The following is a 23073-nucleotide window of genomic DNA, read 5'->3' as shown; positions in this document are numbered from 1 at the left end:
GGAGAGGCTGAGGGAACTGGGGATGTTTAGTCTGCGGAAGAGAAGAATGAGGGGGGATTTGATAGCTGCTTTCAACTACCTGAAAGGGGGTTCCAAAGAGGATGGCTCTGGACTGTTCTCAATGGTAGCAGATGACAGAACAAGGAGTAATGGTCTCAAGTTGCAGTGGGGGAGATTTAGGTTGGATGTTAGGAAAACCTTTTTCACTAGGAGGGTGGTGAAACACTGAAATGCGCTACCTAGGGAGGTGGTGGAATCTCCTTCCCTAGAAGTTTTTAAGGTCAGGCTTGACAAAGCCCTGGCTGGGATGATTTAGTTGGGGATTGGTCCTGCTTTGAGCAGGGGGTTGGACTAGATGACCTCCTGAGGTCCCTTCCAACCCTGATATTCTATGATTCTATGAACTGCCCAGAAGCTGCACAAACGGGAGTTGCTGAGTGCTACCTTTTGTTCTTGTCGTGTTGATCTCTCTCGCGCTCCCGGTGGTCAGCGTACGTCAGGTTTCCGTAGCGGAGGTCATCAGGCGAAGACTCACACCAGGCGGTGAATGTGTGCTCTGTCTCTTTGCTTGCTGCACAAGTCAAAAGATGGTTAATGTGCCCCAGAAAGGCAGTGATGAGTGGGGTATGAATGGGGCTCTGTGATGTGGGGAGGAGATGTGAAAGTTAGATGGAAGCATGTGCAGCTATGTGCTCTCCCACCCTAGGAAGTGTTAATATTGTCTTCTACACCAGTACGTCTCAACCAGGGGTCCGGGGCGCTCCCCGGGGGCTGTGAGCAAGTTTCGGGGGTCTGCCAAGCAGGACCAGTGTTAGACTCGCTGGGGCCCAGGGCAGAAAGCCGAAGCTCCACTGCATGGCCCTGAGCCCCGCCACCTGGGGCTGAAGCAGAAGCCTGAGTAACTTAGCTTCATGGTACCCCCTGCGATGTGGGGCCCTGGGCAATTGCCCTGCTTGCTAACCCTTAATACCAGTCCTGGTTTTTATATGCAGAAAACCAGTTGTTGAGGCACAGGTGGGCTGTGGAGTTTTAGAGCATGTTGTGGGGGCCTCAGATAGCAAAAGGCTGAGAACCCCTGGTCTACACCATTACAAACACTGCTACATCGCAGGGAGCCAGAGCCAACCCTTTCATTTGCAATCAGCCTCTTGAGAGCATCCCTCCAGCTCCCCAGCAAAGGGGCCATGCAATGACTGTATGGGGAGAAGGCTCCCAGGACACAGGGAATCTGGATTCAGAAGGCTGCACCTGGTCTTCCAACCCATATGAAAACACACAGATCACTTCACAGGAGACTTGCACCGCTGGGTGCTGGTAGGAAAGTTAGCATCAGTACAGTTCCATTCCCAGTGGCTGGGAGCACGCTGGTGTCAGGGGTTCCACACCTTGGGCTGGGGGAGGGGAGGATTCTTGTTCCTCTAGGGCCATGTGAGGACGCTGGTATCAAAAGGGGCCTCATGGAGGAAATCTTTCAGAGAAGCGCATGACCCCTGGGTGTAGGGAGAAGAGTGGCACACCAACATCAGTGGGATTGTCCTTGCTTCTGCTCCCTTCCCTGTTCCATAGATAGCTGCAAACTGCATGGAGCGATTAAAGGTTTGCTGCTGCTTGGGCCCAATGTTGTGCTCAGCCAGGTAGGCCATTGAGAGTCAAATATCATGTAAATGGCATTACACTGGACCCTGGGGAAACAAGTCAGCCCTGAATGCTGACTTTTCTGAAAAGCGTTAACTTGGTGGGAAATGCTTGTAGGATCCAAAGTATTTGTGTCACTTGTAAGGGCTGCCACTGACACTCGAGCCTTCCCGACTGCCACTATTCTAGCTAGGCCATCGCAAAGTCAAAAAGCAAGCGCCTCTCCCACAACTCTGGAGTAGAGAGAAAACGCGAAGTCCCTGGTCATAGCCCTTCCAGCAAATATCTGAAGTGTCCCAACTGGTAATGGCTATGGGCTGCGGTGTACAGAACGACTGGCTTCAAACTGGACAAGTGCTCTGGCAGCAATGATCCCATATCACCTTGTGTGACCAGCACAGCAACAAGGCAGCGTCACCTGGAGCATCTGCCAAGCCAGGAGAGGAGCAAAATATCACCAGCCACAGCCAACTACTTATCTTTGGTCACAAATACCCGGGAAAATAGAAGGGATGGGACGGATGTTTGGAATCAAGTCCTCGAAAGCTGAATGGGGCTTGGGGAAGGTTTGCTCTATTAGACAAAGCAAGCTGCCTCGGTTCCTTGTAGTCCAATATCAGAGAGACATGTTGTCTAGTAATAGGGTCATCCTGAGTGGTTTGTCCCACCACCCATCTGCCATGGGGAGAGACACTGCCATAGAGAGAGCTGGTTTTGGCTCCAGTGTGATCTCCCATCCAGCGGGCTGACAGTGACCTGGAGTCCTCGTGCACATCAGGGTGAATTTTGCAGGGAGACTCGTTCCACCAGTGCACAGTTTGACAGAACACACTATGGAAGGACGGAAGAGTCATAAGAAACATCAACATTAAACCATTAACAAGGGCAGATGGCACTTGGAGTCATGCTCATTTCCAGCCATGGTACCTGACGCACCAAAAAAAAACACCATGGAATTTTGCTCTTTGCTTCTCAGATCCACAACCACTTGCAATTCTTTACCACCATCACCACCACAGATAGCCATTTATTGCCTAGGGTGCTCATGCGAATAAAGTCATTTCCTCTACCTGTCCACTCCCCTGCCTCTCCATACCTATGTTCCAGCCTCCAGTGTTGAGTCCAGGATCTGACATGCTGGAACAGGAGCCCGAAGACGTAAAGCTGGGCTGTTGGGTGGAAACAAGAGAAAGTTGTGTCACACACGAACCAAAGCTATTTCAGATTTTCAAGAAAAGCAGTTGGAAAGAAATGGCTGTGCATACATATCGGCTGTGGGAGAGCCCGTTGGAGGAGCGCTGAGGGAAGGGTCCAGAGGAACTCACGCATCCCTGCAGCCTGGACTGGGCCTCAAACACACTGCAGAGCATGGCCAGGGTCTGCACGTCATGGAGCTGACAGTAGTGAGCCAGCCTGAGAGAGGAGGAAAAGGGAGAGAGCAGGAGCTGAGGCAGAGTTCACCAGCCAAAGGGAACGCTGACAGCAGGCCAGGGATTGGGGGACCTTATGGAACTAACTATGCCCTGCTGCTCAGAGGGTGTATGGGGTCTGGGGGAAATAGACTCTCCTTTTCATTACTTTACAAATAAATAGATAAAAGAGCTTCCAGTTGGATAGACAATCAAGACCTAATTCCCAAGAGATGATGCCTCTCCGCATGGGGGTACCTAATCCCTTACTGTGGGGTGTTTCTTACAGACCCCATCTGCACTGGGCATGCCCAAGGATCCTGGGGTCTGCACAGCTCCAAAGAGCAGTTCTGCAGGAGCAAGGTTAATTTGAGCCATGAAACTCGCTGTCTGATCATTTTGGTGAAGATACTCAGACTTCTCAGGCTCCTGGGGCCACTCCCTGCCCAGATCCCAACCCCAGCTTATAGGCCAGAGCAACGGGGATGAGACCAAAGTTTGATTCCTAAAGAGAGTTAGTTGATAGGGACGGTTGGGGATGGATTTAATATAGAGCAGCCTGCAACACTGGCAGGAGATGGGATCCAAATGAGAGATCCAAAGTGTGCACTCTGCTCTCTACAAGCAGGATAATTAATAGGAGATGAATGGGGATTTGGGGTGAATTTTATCTGTTTGGACATGTGGAGATTGTGCCATGTCCTACGAATCAGGGCTTTGGCCCGGAGCAGCTCCGGAGCACTGGAGCTGCAGGTTTTTGCCTAGAGCTGGAGCAGAGCCAGAGCACAGCTCCAAAGCCCTGCTACGAATACACTGGTACCTGAGACAGAGACAGCAGATTTGGCCGCTGTCAAGAGGTCAAACTAGGTGAATTAGTGGAGATAACTGTTCATGGCAAGGAAGATAGTGAACTAAGATCTCTGCTTATTATCGTTTGACTGATGTAGTTATCTCCCACTTCCCTTCTCCCTCCTCCCCTTTGCCTCATCCACCTGTTGTGTCAGGCGATAATGTAGACTGCAAGCTCTTTTGGGGCAGGGACTATCTTTTAACTGTGTCTGCATAGTACCTAGCACAGCAGGGCCCTGTTTTCTGATTGGCATCCACAGGCTTTACTGCAATACAAACCACAGATGCTTCCTCCCAGCCAAACATAAGAGCAGCACCAACAAAGGGAGTTCTCTTCACCGTCTTGGTGAAGGACGGAGACTGGCACTGGTTGGAGGATGGTTATAAGAATGGACTGTCCCTCTTTCCCATACCAGGGCAGAACTAGGGCAGAGCCCATATAGCAGGTTTGGCAGAGCTGTCAGCAAAGCAACTTAAAGCAGATTCTAAGCTTCAGAGCAGATTAGCATCGGCTATCAACACTTCCTGTCCAAACAGATTCAGATCAAGGTCATCAGGCAGGTAATGTGCTGTGCAAGAGATCTGAGTGTCAATCAGGCCTTAATGGAGGTAGCTACCAGAAGGCTCTCTGGATGACAAGAGATAGTTTGTACTTGGAGCGACAGCAGGGAATTTGATTGTTAAACTGGCAGCAAATCAAGACATTCAGTTGGAAGGTGGCGAGGGAAAGCATCCTGGATAAAAGCAGCAGTTCCCCCTTACATCAGGCCTCCTCCGTGCTAGTCAATCCAGATGTCTTGGAGCACCACATAGTGTACCATACACATTACATCAGAGCAGAAGCTAATCTTAGCTCAGCCGAAGGGCAGGTGGTCACTTGACGAGAGTGCCAGGGCTGCCTTCTATTTGCAATAAACAGATTTGTGGCTTCCCTCCTTGTCCCATGAACGTGCACCTCACGATGGAGATGGAGCAGTCTCCCCATGTCCTGTAACCCCATACTAAAGGTGTGGGCAGTCACAAGAAGTGCAAGAGAACTCCACAACTAGAGGTTATGCACTGGTTATCCCTGCATCAGCCTTTAGGCAGGATCTCTTAGCTCAAAGTCACTGGGATTAGCAAGCAGCTCCTCTCATTTGAGTCTGAAACAAGACCCTACAACTTTCAGCTCTGAACAGCTCTGCTCCAGAGACTACCGCTGCCCCTGCTTTGAGCCTTCAGAGACCTACAAGGACTCCAGGAGCTGACGTCCAAATGGATGTTGAGCCCAGGGTGTCTCCAAATCCGGGTCAGACTTTGGTCCAAGACAGAGATCTGTGGCTACCGTAGCCAGTGACCAGACCTGGACAGATACAAGAGAAACAGCGTCAAAGACAACTAGAAACAGAAATATACCTGCACTGAGGGCTCTGACCTCACGCTGCAGTTAGGCATGCAAGGTTCAATAATGGCAGAATTCTTTCTTAACAGGTACAGCTGATTTGCTAGAGGCCCCAGAATCAGCCAAACCCTGATGGTTTTGGAGTTGGGCTCCATAATCATGGAGAATCAGTCAGTCATGTGAACCAACTAGCTACCTCTTAGCTGCAGGAAAGCAGTGTTAGCTGTTGGGGAGGGATCCCCATTGACAGACCAGACCAGACCTGGGGTCCATCTAGTCTATTAGCCTGTCTGTGACAGCAGACAGCACCAAATACTTCAGTGCAATGTGCAAGAAGTTCCCTAGGGAACAATTATGGAATAAATCGTTGATAGGAGTTTCTTCTTAACCCCCACTCATTTTGAGGTTGGTTTATGCCAGGCAGTGGGAGGTTATCATCATCAATAAGCGTCTAATCTGATTTTTAAAATCTGATGGTGCTCTTGACCTCTGTGACACTGTGTCAATGAGTTCCACAGGTGAACTAGAACATATTAAAACACTTGACCTTTGATCAGTTTTAAATTTGCTGCCTTTCAGTTTTATTGAATGCTTCTTGTTCTTTTATTATGCATGAGGAGCACCTCATTTGCCATCTGTATACCTACCCCATTCATTATTTTGTATACTCTATCACATCCCCTCTGATTTGCCTCCCTTCTAAACTAAACTGTCCCAGACTTTTCAATCTCTCTCCACTGAGACATCTCTCTAGGACTCATTCACTCTTATCACCAGTCTTTAACCCCTCGCTAGGATTTCTGCTATAGCTTTGTGAGATGGGGTGACCAAAACTGCACACAGTATTCTAGCTGAGGGTGAACCACTGATTCCGTCACAGAAAAGGAAGAGGGCAGGGAGGGAGGTGTTAGAAGGGCAATGGCAGGTAAGAGACAAGACAGGAGAGCTGAGAACATGGGAGAGAACAGGAAGGTGGAGAGAACACAGAATGCAAAGAAACAGAGCCAGGGAATTTCAGCAGTGTGGCAGCACTGTGGGACCTGGGGAGACTGGAAAGGATTGAAGTACAGAAGCAAAGCAGGCCCTGAGTGAAGCAGCAGGCCACAGGGGCCAGGGGAAAGCAGGGTAATTCATACAAAGCAGGCTCATAAGGGGACATTGGGAAATTGTCATGCTGCAGCTCGGGGCTCCAGGTCTCAGCTGAGGAGCAGGACATTTCTGTAATGCTGCAATGCAGGTGGGGGAATGAAATGCAAAAGTGGTGTAAGCGCTGCAGCAATCAGCCAGTAAATCCTTCTAGGAATTAGCCTTTCCTATGATGTGCTATTGGATCCTTTTAATCCTTACATCACGTGAATCAGAAAATGTTTGTGGTTTATATTTAAGGAACACAAATATTTTTAAGGCCGACATTTAGGTTTTTAAAACATTTTTTTAAAAAAAGCTTAAAATGAATTGAAACATTTGTATGAACTTAAGCAAATCAAATGAAATAGTGGTTTAAAGGTATAACGTTTTGTTGGAGGGTTTGCAACACAAACATCAGACTATCCTGCTAAGGTAGGAGAATCAGAAAGTAACAGAGTACAAACAAAATGAAACTGAAACTAGTCTGTTTTCACCGGCGCAGTGGAATCCAATGCAAAGTAAGCAGCGTGATGGAGAAAAGGAAAGTCTCAATACCCAAAACACTATTAGATTGTAAGGTCTTTGGGGCACAGGCTGTCCGCCTTTTGTATTCAGTACCAGCACAGCACAGCCATAATCGTCCCTATTGGTATGAGCCCCACAAGTAGAAGAAAGAGAGTTCCTCTTGCCAAAATGCTTACAGCGGCTGCAGTGATTTTGATGCATGGCCATTCCAGTCACTGACACAGTAGCACGCCCTGTGTCTAGGTTGGCCTATGAGAAATTCTCAGAGCACCGAGTCATCTCAGCTGGTTTGGCAAAGGGTATGAAACGAACCATTTGCTGGCCTGGCCAGGGATTTCTCAATGAGACGTTACAAAAGTGTCAGTGCTTCTGCCCCAGTTACCAGGGACAACTCGTCTTAACCCTTCCAGATGGTCTCTGGAGCGACTGCTGTGCCCCAATGACCCAGCCATGCCCTTGAAATCCAGGATAATGGCATGAGAATGACAAGACAAGAGTAACGTGTTCACTAAGGCGTCCCATTCAGCTGCTGTGCTCTAGATAAAGGGCAAGCCCAATACCTGGACAAGATCCCTACGTCCAGCTGCCAGGGCTGAGGAGGCATTCTTCTGGCAGGTCTCCTGAATGTTACTGACGTTCAGTCTGAAAAAGAAAGACGGCTCATCTCTTACTGACACGCTACTTACCAAGGGAGGGTTGGCTATGGATCACGACTACTGGACAGAACTCCCTAATCACACTGCAGGGTCAGATCGATCAGCATTTCCTCCACAGTCATTAAGAGACACCCGACCGCGTGCCATCCAGCCGCCCTAACAGAGTGTCCACTGCACAATGTCCTGTTTCAATCCAACAGTGAATAGCAGGATCTGCTCTGACAGTCGTCCGGAGATGGTCCACCACCAAAGAGTTATTACCATGGTGACATACTGGTGCAATGTGGAGCTGAGATTTGTTCTTGTACCCAGAAGTTGATAGCCATCTGGGCTGCCCCATTTACAAATTATTGTTACCATTCAATCCACCAGTCAGTTCATTTTATAGCCAGCTCTAGACTTTGAGGGGGAGCCAGGTGTGATCCTGGGTGGGATGACATGCCACCACTGACAAGCCTCCAGCAGCACTGAGGGATTAGTGGGGCGGTACATGGATTTCACAGCTACTTGGCGGATCTCTCACTCACTGGCGGCAACACAGCTCCCCTAAACACCCCCATGATTTTCTCTTTCATCTGCTTCCATTCCTATCAGGGAGTACTGGGGAAAAGACTACGTAAGACCTTACAAGCAAATGGACCAGAAAGAGACCCTCCCCCTTTAAAGACAACCTGCAAACGTGAAACAATTGGCCAATGGCTGGGTTATTTTTGCTTCTTTATGATAGATAGAAAAGGTAGGGAAGGGATTTTGTGTTTTTTTTTCCTTTTTAAAAACACATGACATTTAGGGACCATCTCGCCTCAAAGGTCCTCTGCTGACGAGGGAGAATGACAAGATCACTAGAATGGAAATGAAAGTGTAGCAATTGAAAGAAGAGCTTTCCCATCTGTTTTTTTGTTTGCTTTAGAACTTCAGTGACTAATTAGCACATTGGAGAAAGGATGTCTTTAATAAAGATTCAACACCTCCATACTTTTGATTAAGAGGAAAGCACTCACAATACCGATGCACAGCCCTGAAATTACTATGCTGTGATACAGGAAGGTCTGAGAACAGTGGTAGAGTGTTAGAGGGGAAATATATAAGCCCTAGGCTAATTAAGGCATGGTTCCCTGTAGACTAGGGAGGGTTGCTACAGGTTAATTGGAGCACCTGTTGTCAATTAAGGCCCTGTCAGGAACCTAATAAAATCTCCAGGCAGTCAGAGGGGGAGGAGGAAGGAGAGAGGACTGGAGTGTGGAGGGTTGTTGTGAGATTTGGAAGACCAGAGAACTGAGGTAAGAGAGACCCTGCTGCAGCAGGACAGGGAGACTCCCTCCCCACAGCGTTGAAGGACTGAGGGTAAGAAACCTGCAGGGGCTGAGAGGGGCTGGGATTCAGAGCAAGGAGCAAACCCAGACCCCACCCCCGTTTCCCTCCTCTATTGCCTTCCCGGGCCACTAGCGGGGCCCTCAGCACCCAAGAGCAGGGGTAAGGGGTGGCGTCTTAATGCCCCCATGCCCCCCCCCCACAAGAAAAGGGCAGGTCCCACCATATGAACATTGGCCATCTTGTCACAACGCGCGTGCACACAAAGTTGAAAACACCTTTTTGAGAGCAAGAGAGAGGAAGAGTGAGTGTATCTGCACGCATAGGTAGACAGAGAGATAAACAGATAGCTATAGACTTCCAGGCCTCATCATCCATTGTAAAGAAGCAAAAAAGGGCGAAAGCCCATTCCTAAACCAACCCTTTGGAGTTCTCCTTTAACATGCATCCCTATGAAAAGGGGCCCACGCTCACAATGTTTGTTTCAAATGATGAAGTCCTGCAACAGCCAGATATACAATTTTCAGCTGCTAGGGCAGGCGCTGGTTCCCACATTTCCTTCACCATGCATCCCTTCCAGAAGTTTTTGGGAAAGAAGCCATCTCTCCTAGGTAGACAGGGACACCATGGGAATGATGCAAGAGGTGAAGGATGGTGCTCAGTGGAACAAGATGTTGATTGATTTTGACACTGCAGAGCACAGCGGTGGCATTGAGGGCCACCTTATTTCGGGGCTAGAGATAGGGCTCTGTGGGCTGGTACTCACATGTATTGCTCCCCTAGCGATTTGTGCACGGGAAGCAGGCAAGAGATATCCTGTATGATGACTTTGCCAGCAGCTTTAATAGGTCGGTTATTGGCATCTGTCCCCTCACGCTTGCTTTTCCATCTCCTTGATTTCTGCAGAATAGATGGCAACAAGTAACTGAGGGAGGAAGACAGCAGCTGTTATCAGGGCAGGAACAATGCATGAGCATCAGGAGTAATGCAAGCAGCACCCACCCCTGCCTTCCGAAAGCTGTGTGTTACCCCCCCGAAGAACAATAATAATTACATTAATTAACAAGTGTCTCCATCTCTAGGAAGTGAAAGGCAGGCAAGTCGGCAAGCTCAAGGGCAAACACACACGCCTGAGAGGGATTTTACAAATTCTAGGGGGGTAGGCAGTAAGAACAAATCAATACCTAGCAAGCCAATAATACGCAGAAAGGGTGGCAGAAGGACCAGTAAAATATCTTTAATGGTTCTGGGTCTGGTCCCAAGAGCCCACGGTACACAGGACCACCACTCAGCTCAGCACGAGCTCTGAGCAGGGGTGTGTGGGAGGAGGTCCTTTATTTGCTGCTAGCTTCAGACCAGAGTTACAAAGAGAAGTTGACATGCCCATGTTGTCTCTTCTACCTAGTTCTAATGGGTCCTTTGTGTGTCATTGTCTAGGACCAGGGTGGGACTGACTTGGATTCCAGTGCCTCCTTGTCTACAGCATTCACCAATGCTTCTGTCTGAGAACAAAAGCTGGCTGCCTGGTGGCAACACTCAATCAGAGGAGCCCAGGACCTTCCTACAGCAGTCAGCAGTTGCCACTCAGAACCTGCTAATTTCAGCAGACAGAGCAAGGAAGCCAAGCATTTCCCCAAAAGTCCACAGAGTTTTCACCTTTATGCCAGGATGTATAAAACTACTTGGGCCACCCACATCAGTTATTTTAGATGGCCAGTTTCCTGGCCTCTTCCAGCTCCTCAGCTTGTCAGCCCACCACTGGAGGGAGAGGAGTGGGTGCGTGCAGTGGCCTGACCACCCGAAGGGACTGGAGCAATGTCTTGCAGGAGACACTGGCTGCTACGTGATGCTCTCGGATTGTGCCTTTGATTCCTGGCAAATCCAAGATGGGCAACGGATCTCTTGGTGAGCAGAGTGAAATAGCAAGGGTCTGCTGAACGCGCACTGACTGCACAGGAACAGACTGGGCAGGCTTAACAATTACACACACAGGCACTTGATTTTTAAAGGTCATTTAAAATTAATTCCTCCCTTACTGACTCTGGGTTTTGCCGTGCAGCAGCTGATGTCATCACTAGAACCTGCCACACAGAACCAAGAAGGAATGCACGCTCCTTACCTGGTTGAGATGGCACAGGTGAGACAGAGCCCGGAGGGTTTGGACCTGGGCTCTGGCAGGTAAGTGGACAGATTTTTTTGAAAAGAGAGTCTAGGATGGGATTTAAGGTCAGGGTGACATAGGAGCACATATCCCATTGACTTTCAATGAGGCAGATGTGGGTGCTTTTCAAAGTCCCACCCATACTTCTGTAGCCTGCACAGGTATGATCTGATATTCAGAGGCATTGAGCATTTACATCAAAAGGGGTGCTGTGGATGCTGCTCAGAACCTCTGAAAATCCAGCTACCAGGGCTCTGCCCTCACGTCCAGCTGTGCAAACGCCAGAGAATCGGGGCAGAAATTTTGACATTCAACAGCATTGTGTATTTGTTCCTAAAAGCATCAGAATTCATCTCTGAGTGGGATCATTCTGTAGGGTGTGGGCCAGTGTCCTCTCTGATATGCAGGGCTTGCCTTTAGTCTGGTAGTTCCTTGAACTGCTCCCTGAAACTGATCAATATGTTGCGTGCCAGACGTTACTCTCATTGGAGTCAATGGGAAATGCCGATAGACTTCCCAGAGCAGGCTGGATCTATTTGGAGGATACCCACAGAAGTATCAATGTTTTACAGCAGGTAGCCATTAGTGCGTGGGGGGAGGGGAGGAAATGGAGAACGTGCTTTGCGCTATAGCATGCATGCTTCCCCACTCTGTGCCCCACTCTGTGCCCCACGCAGCATTGACCAGGAACCTCCTTGGGTCAGAAGGGAGCAGACGTTTGAACCCAAGTTTGCAGGCGCAGGGCCTGTTCTCTGCAGGTGTAATGCCACCGACTCTGGCAGAGGTATGCCAGCAGAGTACTCTGGAGAGCAGTGTACCACACAGTGGCCACCCGTTAACTAGCGGGCCCCAGCAGGGGAGAGGATTCCATCTGCTCTGCAGCACTCACAGATGGACAATTCTCCCAGACTGAAGTAGGTTCCTCTGAAACACACACACACACTGCCCTTCTGTCACTGAAAGCAGATTCAAACCCCGCCTACCTTTAGGGAGGCATTTTGGAGACTCAGAACATGGACAAAACACAGCATTTTCCACAAGTAAACAGTCACTTTTTGGGGGGGGAGGGGGATGAGGATGGAAGAATGGGATATTCCACGAATGGATCATTTACACTGCTAGATGTCAACAGGGCAGGCAAAACAATGAAGACATTAACTGATTACTGGGCCTGTCAATCAAATCTTCCCCCTTCCCTTGCATAAGGGCTGTCTACATACTTGCAAAATTTGGACCCAGGATTGTTCACTGGCCTAGCTCCACCAGTAGAGCTAGATGACATGGTGGTTACAAAACCCACACCCCCTGCCTACCCTACAGCTTCTGTCCCCGCCACCCCCCGGAGCTGTGCCTGTGGAGATAGCTCCGATTAAAAGTCCTGCTTGCTTCAACCAACCAGTGGCAGTCGGACAGAAAGCCAAGGAATCAGCAGGAGATGTCAGCCTTGGCGTGGGCAGCCAAACGTGAGCCATATCAACCTTCACCTGTCATAGTGAGGTGAAGCCCATGGAGACTGCAGGTCCCAAGTGACGTTCCACCTTGGTCCAAATGATTGGCAAACCACAAGAGTAGCCCTCAGTTGGGCAACATCTGGGCACTTTTAAGGCAGGATTACCCAAGGTCAGAAGTGTCCCGTGTTTGGGTCTGTCATTCCACGGGGCTTGGGAAAAGATCACACAAGGTTCCATCTCCCTTTTTGCTCAACTTGTTTCCCAGGGAGCATTTTCCTCGATGGTTTAAAGACACCCCTCTGTCCACAGCATTCAAGAGGCACAGGAAATGCGCTTCTCCCTGGGGGCTCTGCCACAGGCTGATGGCACCCCACTGCCTTCATGATACACTAGCCTGCAATTGGCTGCTCAGGTTTAAAGAGGCTGGGAACATAATGGGTGGTGCTCAACTGTCAATTAATGAGCCTGCCCCCATTGTACTTGAAGCTGCAGGTGGAAAATTTGGGTCATTTGTCCCCAACCTTTCTACCTCTACCTTCGTGCAATCTAGAATCCAAGCTAGTGGGAACTGCATCTCCTCAGCTGCTTCAGAGAGCCCGAGAGGAGAGGCAGGAGAGAAAGGAAATAGCTAGTGACAGTGAATTTAGATTCTTGAGCTCCTCTGAGCATCAAGAGGAAGGAACCGAGAGTGTTCAGACAGTCATGGGGAAGGGGATGGCTATGGGGAACAGCCCTGAGTAATGACTGCACAGCTAGCCCAAGGGTGCCATTTGCTGCAATCTGAGGTGATAATGATGGCAGTAAACGGGTTAAATGTGGAAACAGACAGCCCAAGAATAAGCCACCGACTGCTTGTAGCAACCACAATTATCCCTGCATAATCAGCAGAGCGGGTTACAAAATCCTGCATGCTCCTCTTGGAACAGGGCTACTGAACATTCGTGTCTTCCCTCAGGATCTTGCTGACACAGGCAGTGTCTTAGGTAGCCCCATGAAATGTAGGGGCACATCAGAGATAGAGAGGTTCAAGGGTTAAGTTTCTTTTAATGGGGTGGAGAGATAGAAGGAGGGGAGAATGCAGACAATGCCAAGGATTAAGTTCACCGAGCTCCAGATCAGGTTCAAGCTGCTTCTCATGAAATCTCCAGTGGGGCGCAGTGTGTTTGTCAAGTCTTTCTTGCTCAAAAAGTTCTCCTCCTTGTATTTTGAACAACAAACCCCAGTTAACTCCAATTACAGGTGTTCGAAACCTGCCTGGCCACCAAACTGCCAGGGTTTTTAGAACAAGCTTCTCTGCAACATTAAGATTTGCTATTTGCAATGTCTGCCCTGGTAGCCAGTCCCAGCAGCTTCCAAGGAAGGGGGAAAAATCCCAAGTGGGCAATTACGGAAAAACTTGTCCATTTGGGGACTATTTCTTCCCGACCCTCATCATCATTAGTAGCTGGTTCCAGCCCTGAAGCAGGATGGTTTGGTGCCTCTCTCATGTAATTGGTGGATATCTCATTATCCTAATAAGTGTCTAATTGTTCTCTGACTCCCCCTAAGTTCTCAGTCTCAGTGATCTCTGGTGGCAAGAAAGGCCACATGATAGTTATGTAGTGCATAAAAATATTTTATCAGTTTTACATTTGCTTATGGGGTTTCACTGACTGTCCCCAGCTCTTGGTTATGAAACAAAGTAATTCACTTTTTCCATATGATGCACTGTTTTGTATCCCTCCATCATGTCGTCTCCTCTCTAAAACTAAACAGTTCCATCTTTTGAGTCTCTCTTTATATGGAATTCCCCTCGTGGCTCTGACTATTTTAGCTGCCTGTCTTCAAAAACCCCTTCGATTTCTTCTGTATCTCTTTTGAGGCAGGGTGACTGGCACTGAACACGGTTTTCCAGGTGAGGGCGTGCGATTGGTTTATACAATCATTACATGACATCCTTCCTGTGCCAATACTGGGGCACAGAGTGGAATCTAGACTCTGCTATTCCGCTCTGTCATTGTCTGCTGTACGGTGGTAAGACTGACTGGTCCGCTCTCCCTAGGATGCCAGAGTTTCCTCACACCAGCTGCTTTCCACTTGACAGCTTCCCAGGGGAGTTTGTCTCTTGGCATCCAAAGTACATGCCCCAAATTCAACCAGGGCTTTCTTCTAATTCTAGTGGAAATGAGATGTTGGTGAGTAATTTCTCAGATCTCTACATTGGTGGTGAAGTCTTTCCTTCCAACGCTTAGAATTTTTCAGACACTTATTTTCGACAGTGTCTACTTTTCTGTTTAACATTTTGGTAGACTGATTTCTAGAATGCCTTAATACTATGGATAGCACTAGTCTTTACACATCCTGACATTGTGACTGTTGCATATTGAGCAGAGGTTTCTATTGCATTGTCCTCAGTGATGCCCAGGTCTGCTTCCTGAGCAATTATATTTCACTCCACACTCCCCGGTTCAGAGGATTCCTTTCAGTGAGCATTACTTTGCTTCTCTCATTGTGGAATTCCTTCCACCTGTTGTTGTGCTGAACAGTCACCTAGCTTGGTTAGGTCCTTCTGTAGTTCCTCACTCAAATTAGGTTCCTCTTCTCCTGTCCTGACTCATCTAAGCAATGATGGGTTATCCACACATTTTGACACCTCACTACTCACTCCCTTTTCCAGATAATTGATAAATAAATTGAACACTGGCCTGACGATAGAACTTTGGAGCATCTCACTTAAACTTTTGCCATGTTGGAAAACTGGCCATTTTCCCCTAGCTCAGGTTTCTGTCTTAGTTGCTGATCCACGGCAAAACTTTATTTCTCACCCTATCAGAACATTGGTTTCCTTAATAGCCTCTTGCAACGGATTCTGTCAAAGGCTTTTTGAAAGTCCAAATGAATTGTGTCTTTCTGTTCTCTTTCAGCCACTATTTTGGTGACACATTCATAGAGTGGTGGTAGATTACGGAGGTGCAATTTTCTTTTACAAAAGCCAGGCCGGTCTGTCGCTATCCTATCATGTTCCTCTAGGTGTACCATAATTCTGTTTTTAATTAGAGCTCAACCATGTACCCGGTACTGACCTACAGATTACTGCTCTGTCATTCCCAAAATAATCCCTGCTGCTTTTTTAGAGGTAGGACCGAAGGGTAACAAATCTATTGAATTAAAAACCAGCAGCTGATTTTCACGATAGCAGGTTTTTGTCAGCAGCTCAACCACTTCCTTTTTAAGTGAATTTTTCTTCTAAAATGGCTGGATGATGCTGCGAAGTCCAGGAGACTTGCTGCTCTTTAGCAGTTTGTCCCAGCAGCTCTTTGAAATCTCCACCTCTGACCCCTCGTCCTTATCTGAAAAGAGAAGGCCTGGGACAGGCGTGACCCCTCCTCCTCGGTTGTTTTGACTGATTGGCAGGGTCTGTGGAAGACTGGTACCAATGACTGGGATGTGGGCGGTCTGGCCTTGTGATCACTGCAGTGTTCAGGAACCAGAAGCCAACGGGTATGTCCAGAGTCAGGTGTTGGAGCTGAAAGCTGGAGGTGAGGTCAGACAGGAAACAGGTGCACCAGTGCTGATTCAGAAACCAAAGAGCCATAGCCTCGTCAGAGCCAGAGCCGTCAGTCACCAGGGTGATAGGATTCAGGGACTGGAGCAAGTAGCCGGAAATAGGGCAGGGTCAAAGTCAGGAACTGGGGACAAGGCTGGAGTCAGGGTCTGTAGCAGCAAGCCAGGATCCAACCTCTTGCACAGACAACTTCCTGTGTCTCTTTCTAGCTTAAATAGCATACTCATGAGCTCCTCCCATCAGGTCCCTCTGGGCTGTAACTTTAGTGGACAGCTCCCAATTCTCCAGTCAGTAGTAGAGCTGTTAGGTGGTAGTGTGGATCCAGCAGTGGCCTGAGCGCCTGTGGGCATGGGTTCAGGACTCACGGATCCTCACACTGGTGCAAAGAAATCATTTAGCTTTTCTGCAATGTCCTTAGCCTCCTTAATTGCTCCCTTTACTCCTTGAAAGTAAAGTACATCCTTTTCTACTATGTTATTAGCCTGTCTGATCTCCCTCAGCCGCCTTTTCGTGATCAGAAGGCTGGGTTGGACAAGCCCACTAGTATACTCTTACAGTTTGGGATCTGTGTCTCTACAGATGCTATTGCCCATTCAGAAGTGTTATATTTGATTCTCTGGACTCTTTTAGGTACAGTGTATAGTGCAACTCCCCTACTCCATGACCCCATCTACCCCTTCTTGGCACTGGGTCTAATAATGGAACAGCCTGTTGTTCAGGTTATCCTAGGTCAGGCAGGGAGTGCTTTATTCTTGGGCAGAAGACAGGGTAAGGGAAGGAGAGCATTAGCACAGCACACAGTACCGGGAAGTCGTTAATTGCTTGTATGGACCAGCGCCGCCGGGCAGAGCGAAGAGACATCTGCGCATGAAAACATTACACCCCAGAGGAGAAAGGAAGAAAGGCACCAAGAAAAAGAAAATAAATAACTAAAATCCAAAAAAGCCCGGACCGAGGGAGCAAGGGGCATTGTGGCCTGTAGTTTGTTACTCCACAGCGTTCCGCAAAGGGCCATTTCAAATCAAGGTCCAATCGGAAGCATCACCCCTTCCTTCTGCAGTGTGACATTAGCCATAGGCTCTGCAGGGAGGGGGCTGCTGTCTCTCGGCCTGTCACTGGCTCCTTTGGAGGACTCAGTGCTCTCCAGGCATTCATGAGCTAAGCCTCGCACCTGAGGTGGAGGAATATTATTGTAACTGGCACAAAGAGGTGAAGAGACTTGCTCTGGGTCACACAGCGAGGCAGCGATGCAGTCGAGGACAGAACCAAGATCTCTTGAGTCCCAGTCCTCTGTTCTAAGCACTAGAAAATGTTTCCTCACTAGGGTGCTGGAAGCATAGAGCTAAGCACCAGCCTGATCACATGACATTTAACATAGCTGGTGCCTGCCATGGCCAGAACCCACAACGCTGTGGCAGACTGTTGGTGTGCTACCTGGAGAGCAGTCAGGGGTGGTGAAAGGGAGACTTTCCTGTGTGTTCACAGGACTACAAAGGCAGACCAAGAATGCTATGGGGAAGCGAGGGATAGCTCAGTGGTTTGAGCATTGGCCTGCTAAACCCAGGGCTGTGAGTTCAATCCTTGAGGGGGCCATTTAGGGATCGGGGCAAAAATTGGGGATTGGCTCTGCTTTGAGCAGGGGGTTGGACCAGATGACCTCCTGAAGTCCCTTTCAACCCTGATATTCTATGATTCTAAGCAGCCCATGTGATGAGCTCACAAAGGGTTTCCAGCATGAGAGGGCTGACAGGCCTTGGCACTAAAGAAGACGCCATTGCTAACAGAGCCCATGAATTCGTGGCTCAGCTGACTCCATAGCAGGGCCGTGCCCAAGCTGAGCAGCAAGCCAGGCTGTTTGCCTTTGGGCTGGAGATACTCGGCCAGGTAAGGTAAGGAGCTCTCTCGCAGGCTCCTCAGGCACCCAGCTGCTCACATTGCTCCTCCCTTGGGGCCTGCAGGAATGTCGGCCATTGGAACCTGGCACAGTGTTTATGATAAAATCCCCAAAATGGGGATCTTACAATGGGCCTAAAGATTCCTCTTTTACTTTCAGTCGAATGGATGGGCCAACGACAGGAGCTACAATTAGAGATGCTGAGAAAAAAATAGCAGACCCAGAAGCTCTGCACTGATTTGATTTCATTGACACCTGATTTACTACAATGCCCTTGTGGGAGCTGCCAAATGGTCTGATTTCTTTGTGGCTGTGTTCTCTCTCCTTTGAGCCAGCAAGGCTGGGGCAGGGGGTAACTAGGAGTAATGGTGAAAGACAAATTTAGTCTATCAGGAAAAGCTCCCTAGCTGTGAGATGTTATAGGCTGTACACTAACCCAGCAAAGGGACGCCCCATTTAATAGTGAAGTGGACCAAAGGACAGGTGAACAGATGGTAAGGAGCAGTCTGGCACCAGACCCAGGGACTATGGGGGCAGAGGGGACAGATCGGATCCTGTAAGATTTTCCCTTCCTTCCTTTTTGCATTCAAGTTGGATCAGCATAATCTTGGTCACATTCACTGACTCGTGTTATACAGTCAAAGTATGCCTTTATAAAAAAAAATTCTAACACAGACTGTTTCCAGTAGCCTTAAGGATGAACCGTATGCTTCCTGAATAAATACAAAACCTTGATCTGGATTCAAAACCACTTCGAGTACAAATGGGTTGGAGTCAAAAGGAGAAAGGGGACATCTTGCTCATCTCTGCTGTCTGCAATAGCATGCCAAGCCATTTTCAGCCAATAAAGGACACTCAGAGCTGTCAACCATGGTCTGAGCCTCTGATACAACCTGACCCTGTGTCTCATTGCTGGAACATTTCTTCCATCACCACCATCCTCACACAAAGAGCTTTAACAGCCACAAGGCAGTAAACTACACCCCATGAGAGAGTTGTTCATATTCAGCTTGTTGCATGGCTCAGCAAGACAGAGTCACGCTGGGAGGATTCAGAGAAAGGCTTACCAGGAGAACTACCCCTCCTTCGGTTGCAGGCACCTGCAACAACCTTTACAAGAGGAGGAGGGAGGGCCCAGCAGCGAGAAATTAAATATAGTTGAGACAAGCAGAGAAAGAGAATTAAGATTCCCCTACTCTGCTTCACTCAAATAACTTCTACTGAAGGCACCATTGGACGGTCTCATTTATAGGGCCTCAAGTAGTACTGAGTCTGGCACATGCCCTTGCTGTACAGATCTCGTGCCAGTGTACGGCAGCGGCACTATTCTGGATGATTCCCCTTGGACTGAGATCTCAGTCTTTGGGCTTGTAATGTTCAGATCTGCCAGCCGGGCAGTGTGGATTCTGAAGCTTTGATACCAGCACGTGAGTGCAAAGTAACAAGACCACGGACGTCAGAGAAATCAGGCAAATCCATCCACTGTCCTATTACCATGGAGGGGATGCCATGTTTCTCTCATGGAACGGATTTGGGCAAGAAGCTGATGGTGCTAGTTCCTGAGCCAGGAAAGGAGGCTGTGCTCTCCACATGAGCCTGGAGAGAACTCCCAAACACTTTCTTCTCTTGAAATTACTTAAGTTCCAACCTCGTAGAGAAAACCATGAGGATGGAGCCCATCCAAGTCAATGGCGCTGTGCAGTTCTTTGCAGGATCAGGACCTTGATTTGTAAACTCCTCAGGGTAGGCCCTGCCTTTTACTACATGTTTACACAGTGCTGGGTGCTCTGAGTCCCGGAGGCCTTTGGGTACTAGCATTATATAAACAAAACAATAGAAAGTTACAACTCTCCATTGACACTAATCGTATTGCTGTTGGCTGGTGAAACTTCTACTAGAAACCCAACTTTTCCTTCTTCCTAGCTAATAATTATGAGTCACTCTTTTAGGGGTTGAGGGTGGTGGGGAGGGGCGGCACATTAATTCTCAGAGACCCATTTTCAGTTTTCATTTAGAGATCTCAGTAGCTTAGCTGCCTCTCCAGGAACACTAGAGTATATTCTGTGTTCAGCAATGTTGATCAATGTTTGTTGATTCCAGCCATCCCTTTGGTAGTGACTGCTATGGATATAGCCGCAGAGGTATTTGCAGTTTAAATACCTAGTTATCTTTCTGGAGTATTCATTTTTTTGACTGAAATTTAACTTGGCTGGTCTCTGCTAGAAGGGGATTTTGTTTTACATCCAGGGGAGATAAAATTGATTTTTTTAAACAAAAGCAGTTTTTATTTAAATTGGATTTTTTTTATTGTGTTGTTTAAATACATTCAGAATTCATTTCATTCAGATTTCATTAACTCAAAATATGTTAAGGCCTAAATTTAATCATAATCTCTTAAAACATTTAAATAAAAAATAAATAGGCTGAATCCATAAGCCTCTATAAAAAAAAAAATCAAAAGGCTGCTTTTCTATATGAAAGAAAGAACCAGGAGAAAAACATTTAACTTTTGAGGTCAAACTTTATAAATATGGCACAAATCAGCCTAGGTAATTTAGGAGACACTCTCATTTTCAAGAGACTAGGGGAAGACTAGGAATGTAGGACAAGGACCAGGTCACTTTCACTGAGGCATATCTAAAAATGTTCCCAGGCTGACCTGAAATAATCAGTTTAATTCACTGACTACAATCAAATCCTCTGTTTAATCATTTACTTGTAAATGTGAAACGTGTTTTGGTCAGAGAAGTTTATTTACATTTAAAGTTTGCTTTGCTAAATAAAAAGAAATTGTATTTGCTGTTTCGTGTTTAATTCTAGTTACCATCCTGATGCACCTTGATATAGTTCATGAGCAAAATGTTCATTATCTAGTAAATAAGCAATATCTCATTCACCATTTTCTAATATACTAAAAATCTACAGTTAATAAGAATCTGAAAATATTAAACTATCATTGCTTAAATAAGTCTATATAGTTATAGTGAACCCTCCCAGGAAGCAAACAGATGTACCAAACCTAGTGAAAAGGCTCTATTTAGTTGTAAATGAACATGTTTTAATGGTTATATCAACCAAAGAGAAAGCACCTTTCTTCAGAAAATAACCAAAGTACAAATGGAAAAGTTGATAAAAATCAATTATTTAAATTCAGGCTTTCCACTTGGTGATTTAAATTGATGGTTTAAATGGCCCATTTACATCTGTATTAAAACCAATCGATCCTCCAGAGCAAGGAGTTGACAAGATCCAGATTTTTTTTTTTTCCTAATCCTAAAATTTAATGATTCAAAAAACCCAAACCATTAATATAACAGGAAGGCTGGGAGATCAAACTCTGAGAAGTCAGAAAATCTCATTCCATGACTCCTCTGCCTACAGTATCTGTGACTTTTTCACCTGCAGCAACATTGTGTGCGGTTCTTACTTTCTTGTCCTGCTCTTAGAGTAGCCTGGACAAAGGAAAGCCTGCAGGGCTGGGAGAGGAGGACATATGAGTCTATCTGTATTTCACCCAACACAACAACACACATGTGCTTGGTTGTATAGGTTTTTCCTGGACATATTAAGGTTGTGTCACCATCAGTCCATGGGCTGGAGAGGCAGGTCCCATAAAAATCACACCCACATGCTTATGTGCACATTTTTACACTAGCCTGGCATGTTAGCAAGGTGTGCGTCAGGGACAAGCATACTACAGAGGACAGAGGGAGCAGCTCTTCAAATAGACTCATGTGAAGGCGGGGATAGGCTGGAATGCTAATGATCAGGCAGCAACACAGCAGTGCCCACTGAAAGGAAGTTTGAGTAGAATATGGGCAGGACAATAAGTGTGTGTCTTCACTACCTGCTGAATCGGCAGGCAGTGATCGATCCAGCAGGGATCGATTTATGGCGTCTAGTCTAGACACGATAAATCGATCCCCGAGCGCTCTCCCGTGGACGCTCGTACTCCAGCGCTGCGAGAGGCGCAGGCAGAGTCGACGGGGGAGCGGCAGCTGTCGACTCACCATGGTGAAGACACCACGGTGAGTCGATCTAAGTACGTTGACTTCAGCTACGTTATTCACATAGCTGAAGTTGCGTAACTTAGATCGACCCCAGTGTAGACCAGGGCTAAGAGAGCCTACTGGGGTCTATATGGAGGAAGGGCTTTTGATGAGGAGAGGTCCCCCCAGAGGCTCCGCCCATGGCTGAACGTTCTACTGCCTTTCAGTTGAGCATAATACAGACCCAAAGTGGCGACTGCTGGACATTCTGTCCATGAGGAAATACAATTAAAGCAGGCTGCTGGAAAATCAGTTCCTCTTTTGCTGCCCTGCCAGGACAAGAGGCCAGGACTAACTCCCCAGGCCAACAGTGAGGAAAACTCAGGCTCTTAGGCATCTCTTTGTCCTGCTTTAGGCATCTGGGAAGCCATCCACTGCTGCAGGAGAAACTCCATACCTGAGCACAGGCCTTGGGCCATTTACTTTGGAAGTCTGGAATGTTAAGGCATTCTGTGAATAAGCTTATACGGTTCTTTGAATTCTTTGTTTCAAGCATGTCAGTTCACCCTGGAACAGGCTGCAAGGCTGGTTACTCACACAACACCTGCACAATAGGCCCCTCTGGACCTGCCACCAAATTGCTCTTTTAGAACTTCTTGCAGCCTCACTTATTCAGCCCTTCTTCCCCCAGTGTAACAGGACACAATGGTGAGAAAACATGCCACTACTCCCAAAAGGTTTCCTGAGTCAGGACTAGCCCACTCTGCAATGGTAACAGGTGCACTTAACCTATCCAGCTGGGCCAGGGACGTCTTGTCACAGTCTGTGTGTACAGCAGTTAGCAAGATGGGCCACCATCGCCAACTGGGGCATCTAGGTGTGACCACTGACAACCCCATCTAGAAATGGAGGCAGCTCCCCCTGGAGTTCCTCAATGAGCCAGTACCAGAGGCCTGGTTCTTTACCCTGGAGCATGTCAGGGAAAGCAGACACAGGCCAACTGGTTATGGAGATCCTCACTCCGGAGGCTCTAGAGCAGTCCCCATTTGTTCTGCAACCTCCACAGACATTGCTCTTAGGAGCTCTGCGTTCAGCAGCACAGGGAGCACCTTGGTTATGCTAGGCCTACCTCTGCAAGGG

At 47.8% G+C, this 23073-nt stretch overlaps 1 protein-coding gene across 13 annotated transcripts in view; it reads right to left on the bottom strand.

The window, feature by feature from the left end:
* Nucleotides 1–23073, bottom strand: part of WDR59 (WD repeat domain 59) — an 88563-nt gene that overhangs the window by 4422 nt on the left and 61068 nt on the right. For 2 of the 13 annotated variants that reach the window (XM_007064534.4, XM_027826948.2), the window contains 6 exons: nucleotides 9661–9794; nucleotides 7488–7569; nucleotides 5123–5235; nucleotides 2901–3048; nucleotides 2732–2804; nucleotides 445–571 (listed from right to left, as the gene is read on the bottom strand). In XM_007064534.4, coding sequence (XP_007064596.2) covers nucleotides 445–571; nucleotides 2732–2804; nucleotides 2901–3048; nucleotides 5123–5235; nucleotides 7488–7569; nucleotides 9661–9794 — 677 coding nt within the window. Of the gene's footprint in view, nucleotides 1–443; nucleotides 2805–2900; nucleotides 3049–5122; nucleotides 5236–7487; nucleotides 7570–9660; nucleotides 9820–23073 lie in introns of those variants that run through there. The other 11 variants (XR_006285083.1, XR_006285084.1, XM_037878191.2 and 8 more) reach the window with 11 other exon arrangements.

Source organism: Chelonia mydas, chromosome 12 (assembly GCF_015237465.2).
Source record: "Chelonia mydas isolate rCheMyd1 chromosome 12, rCheMyd1.pri.v2, whole genome shotgun sequence".
In the NCBI taxonomy this organism is placed as follows: domain Eukaryota; kingdom Metazoa; phylum Chordata; order Testudines; family Cheloniidae; genus Chelonia; species Chelonia mydas.
This window is presented reverse-complemented; position numbering and strand designations above follow the sequence as displayed.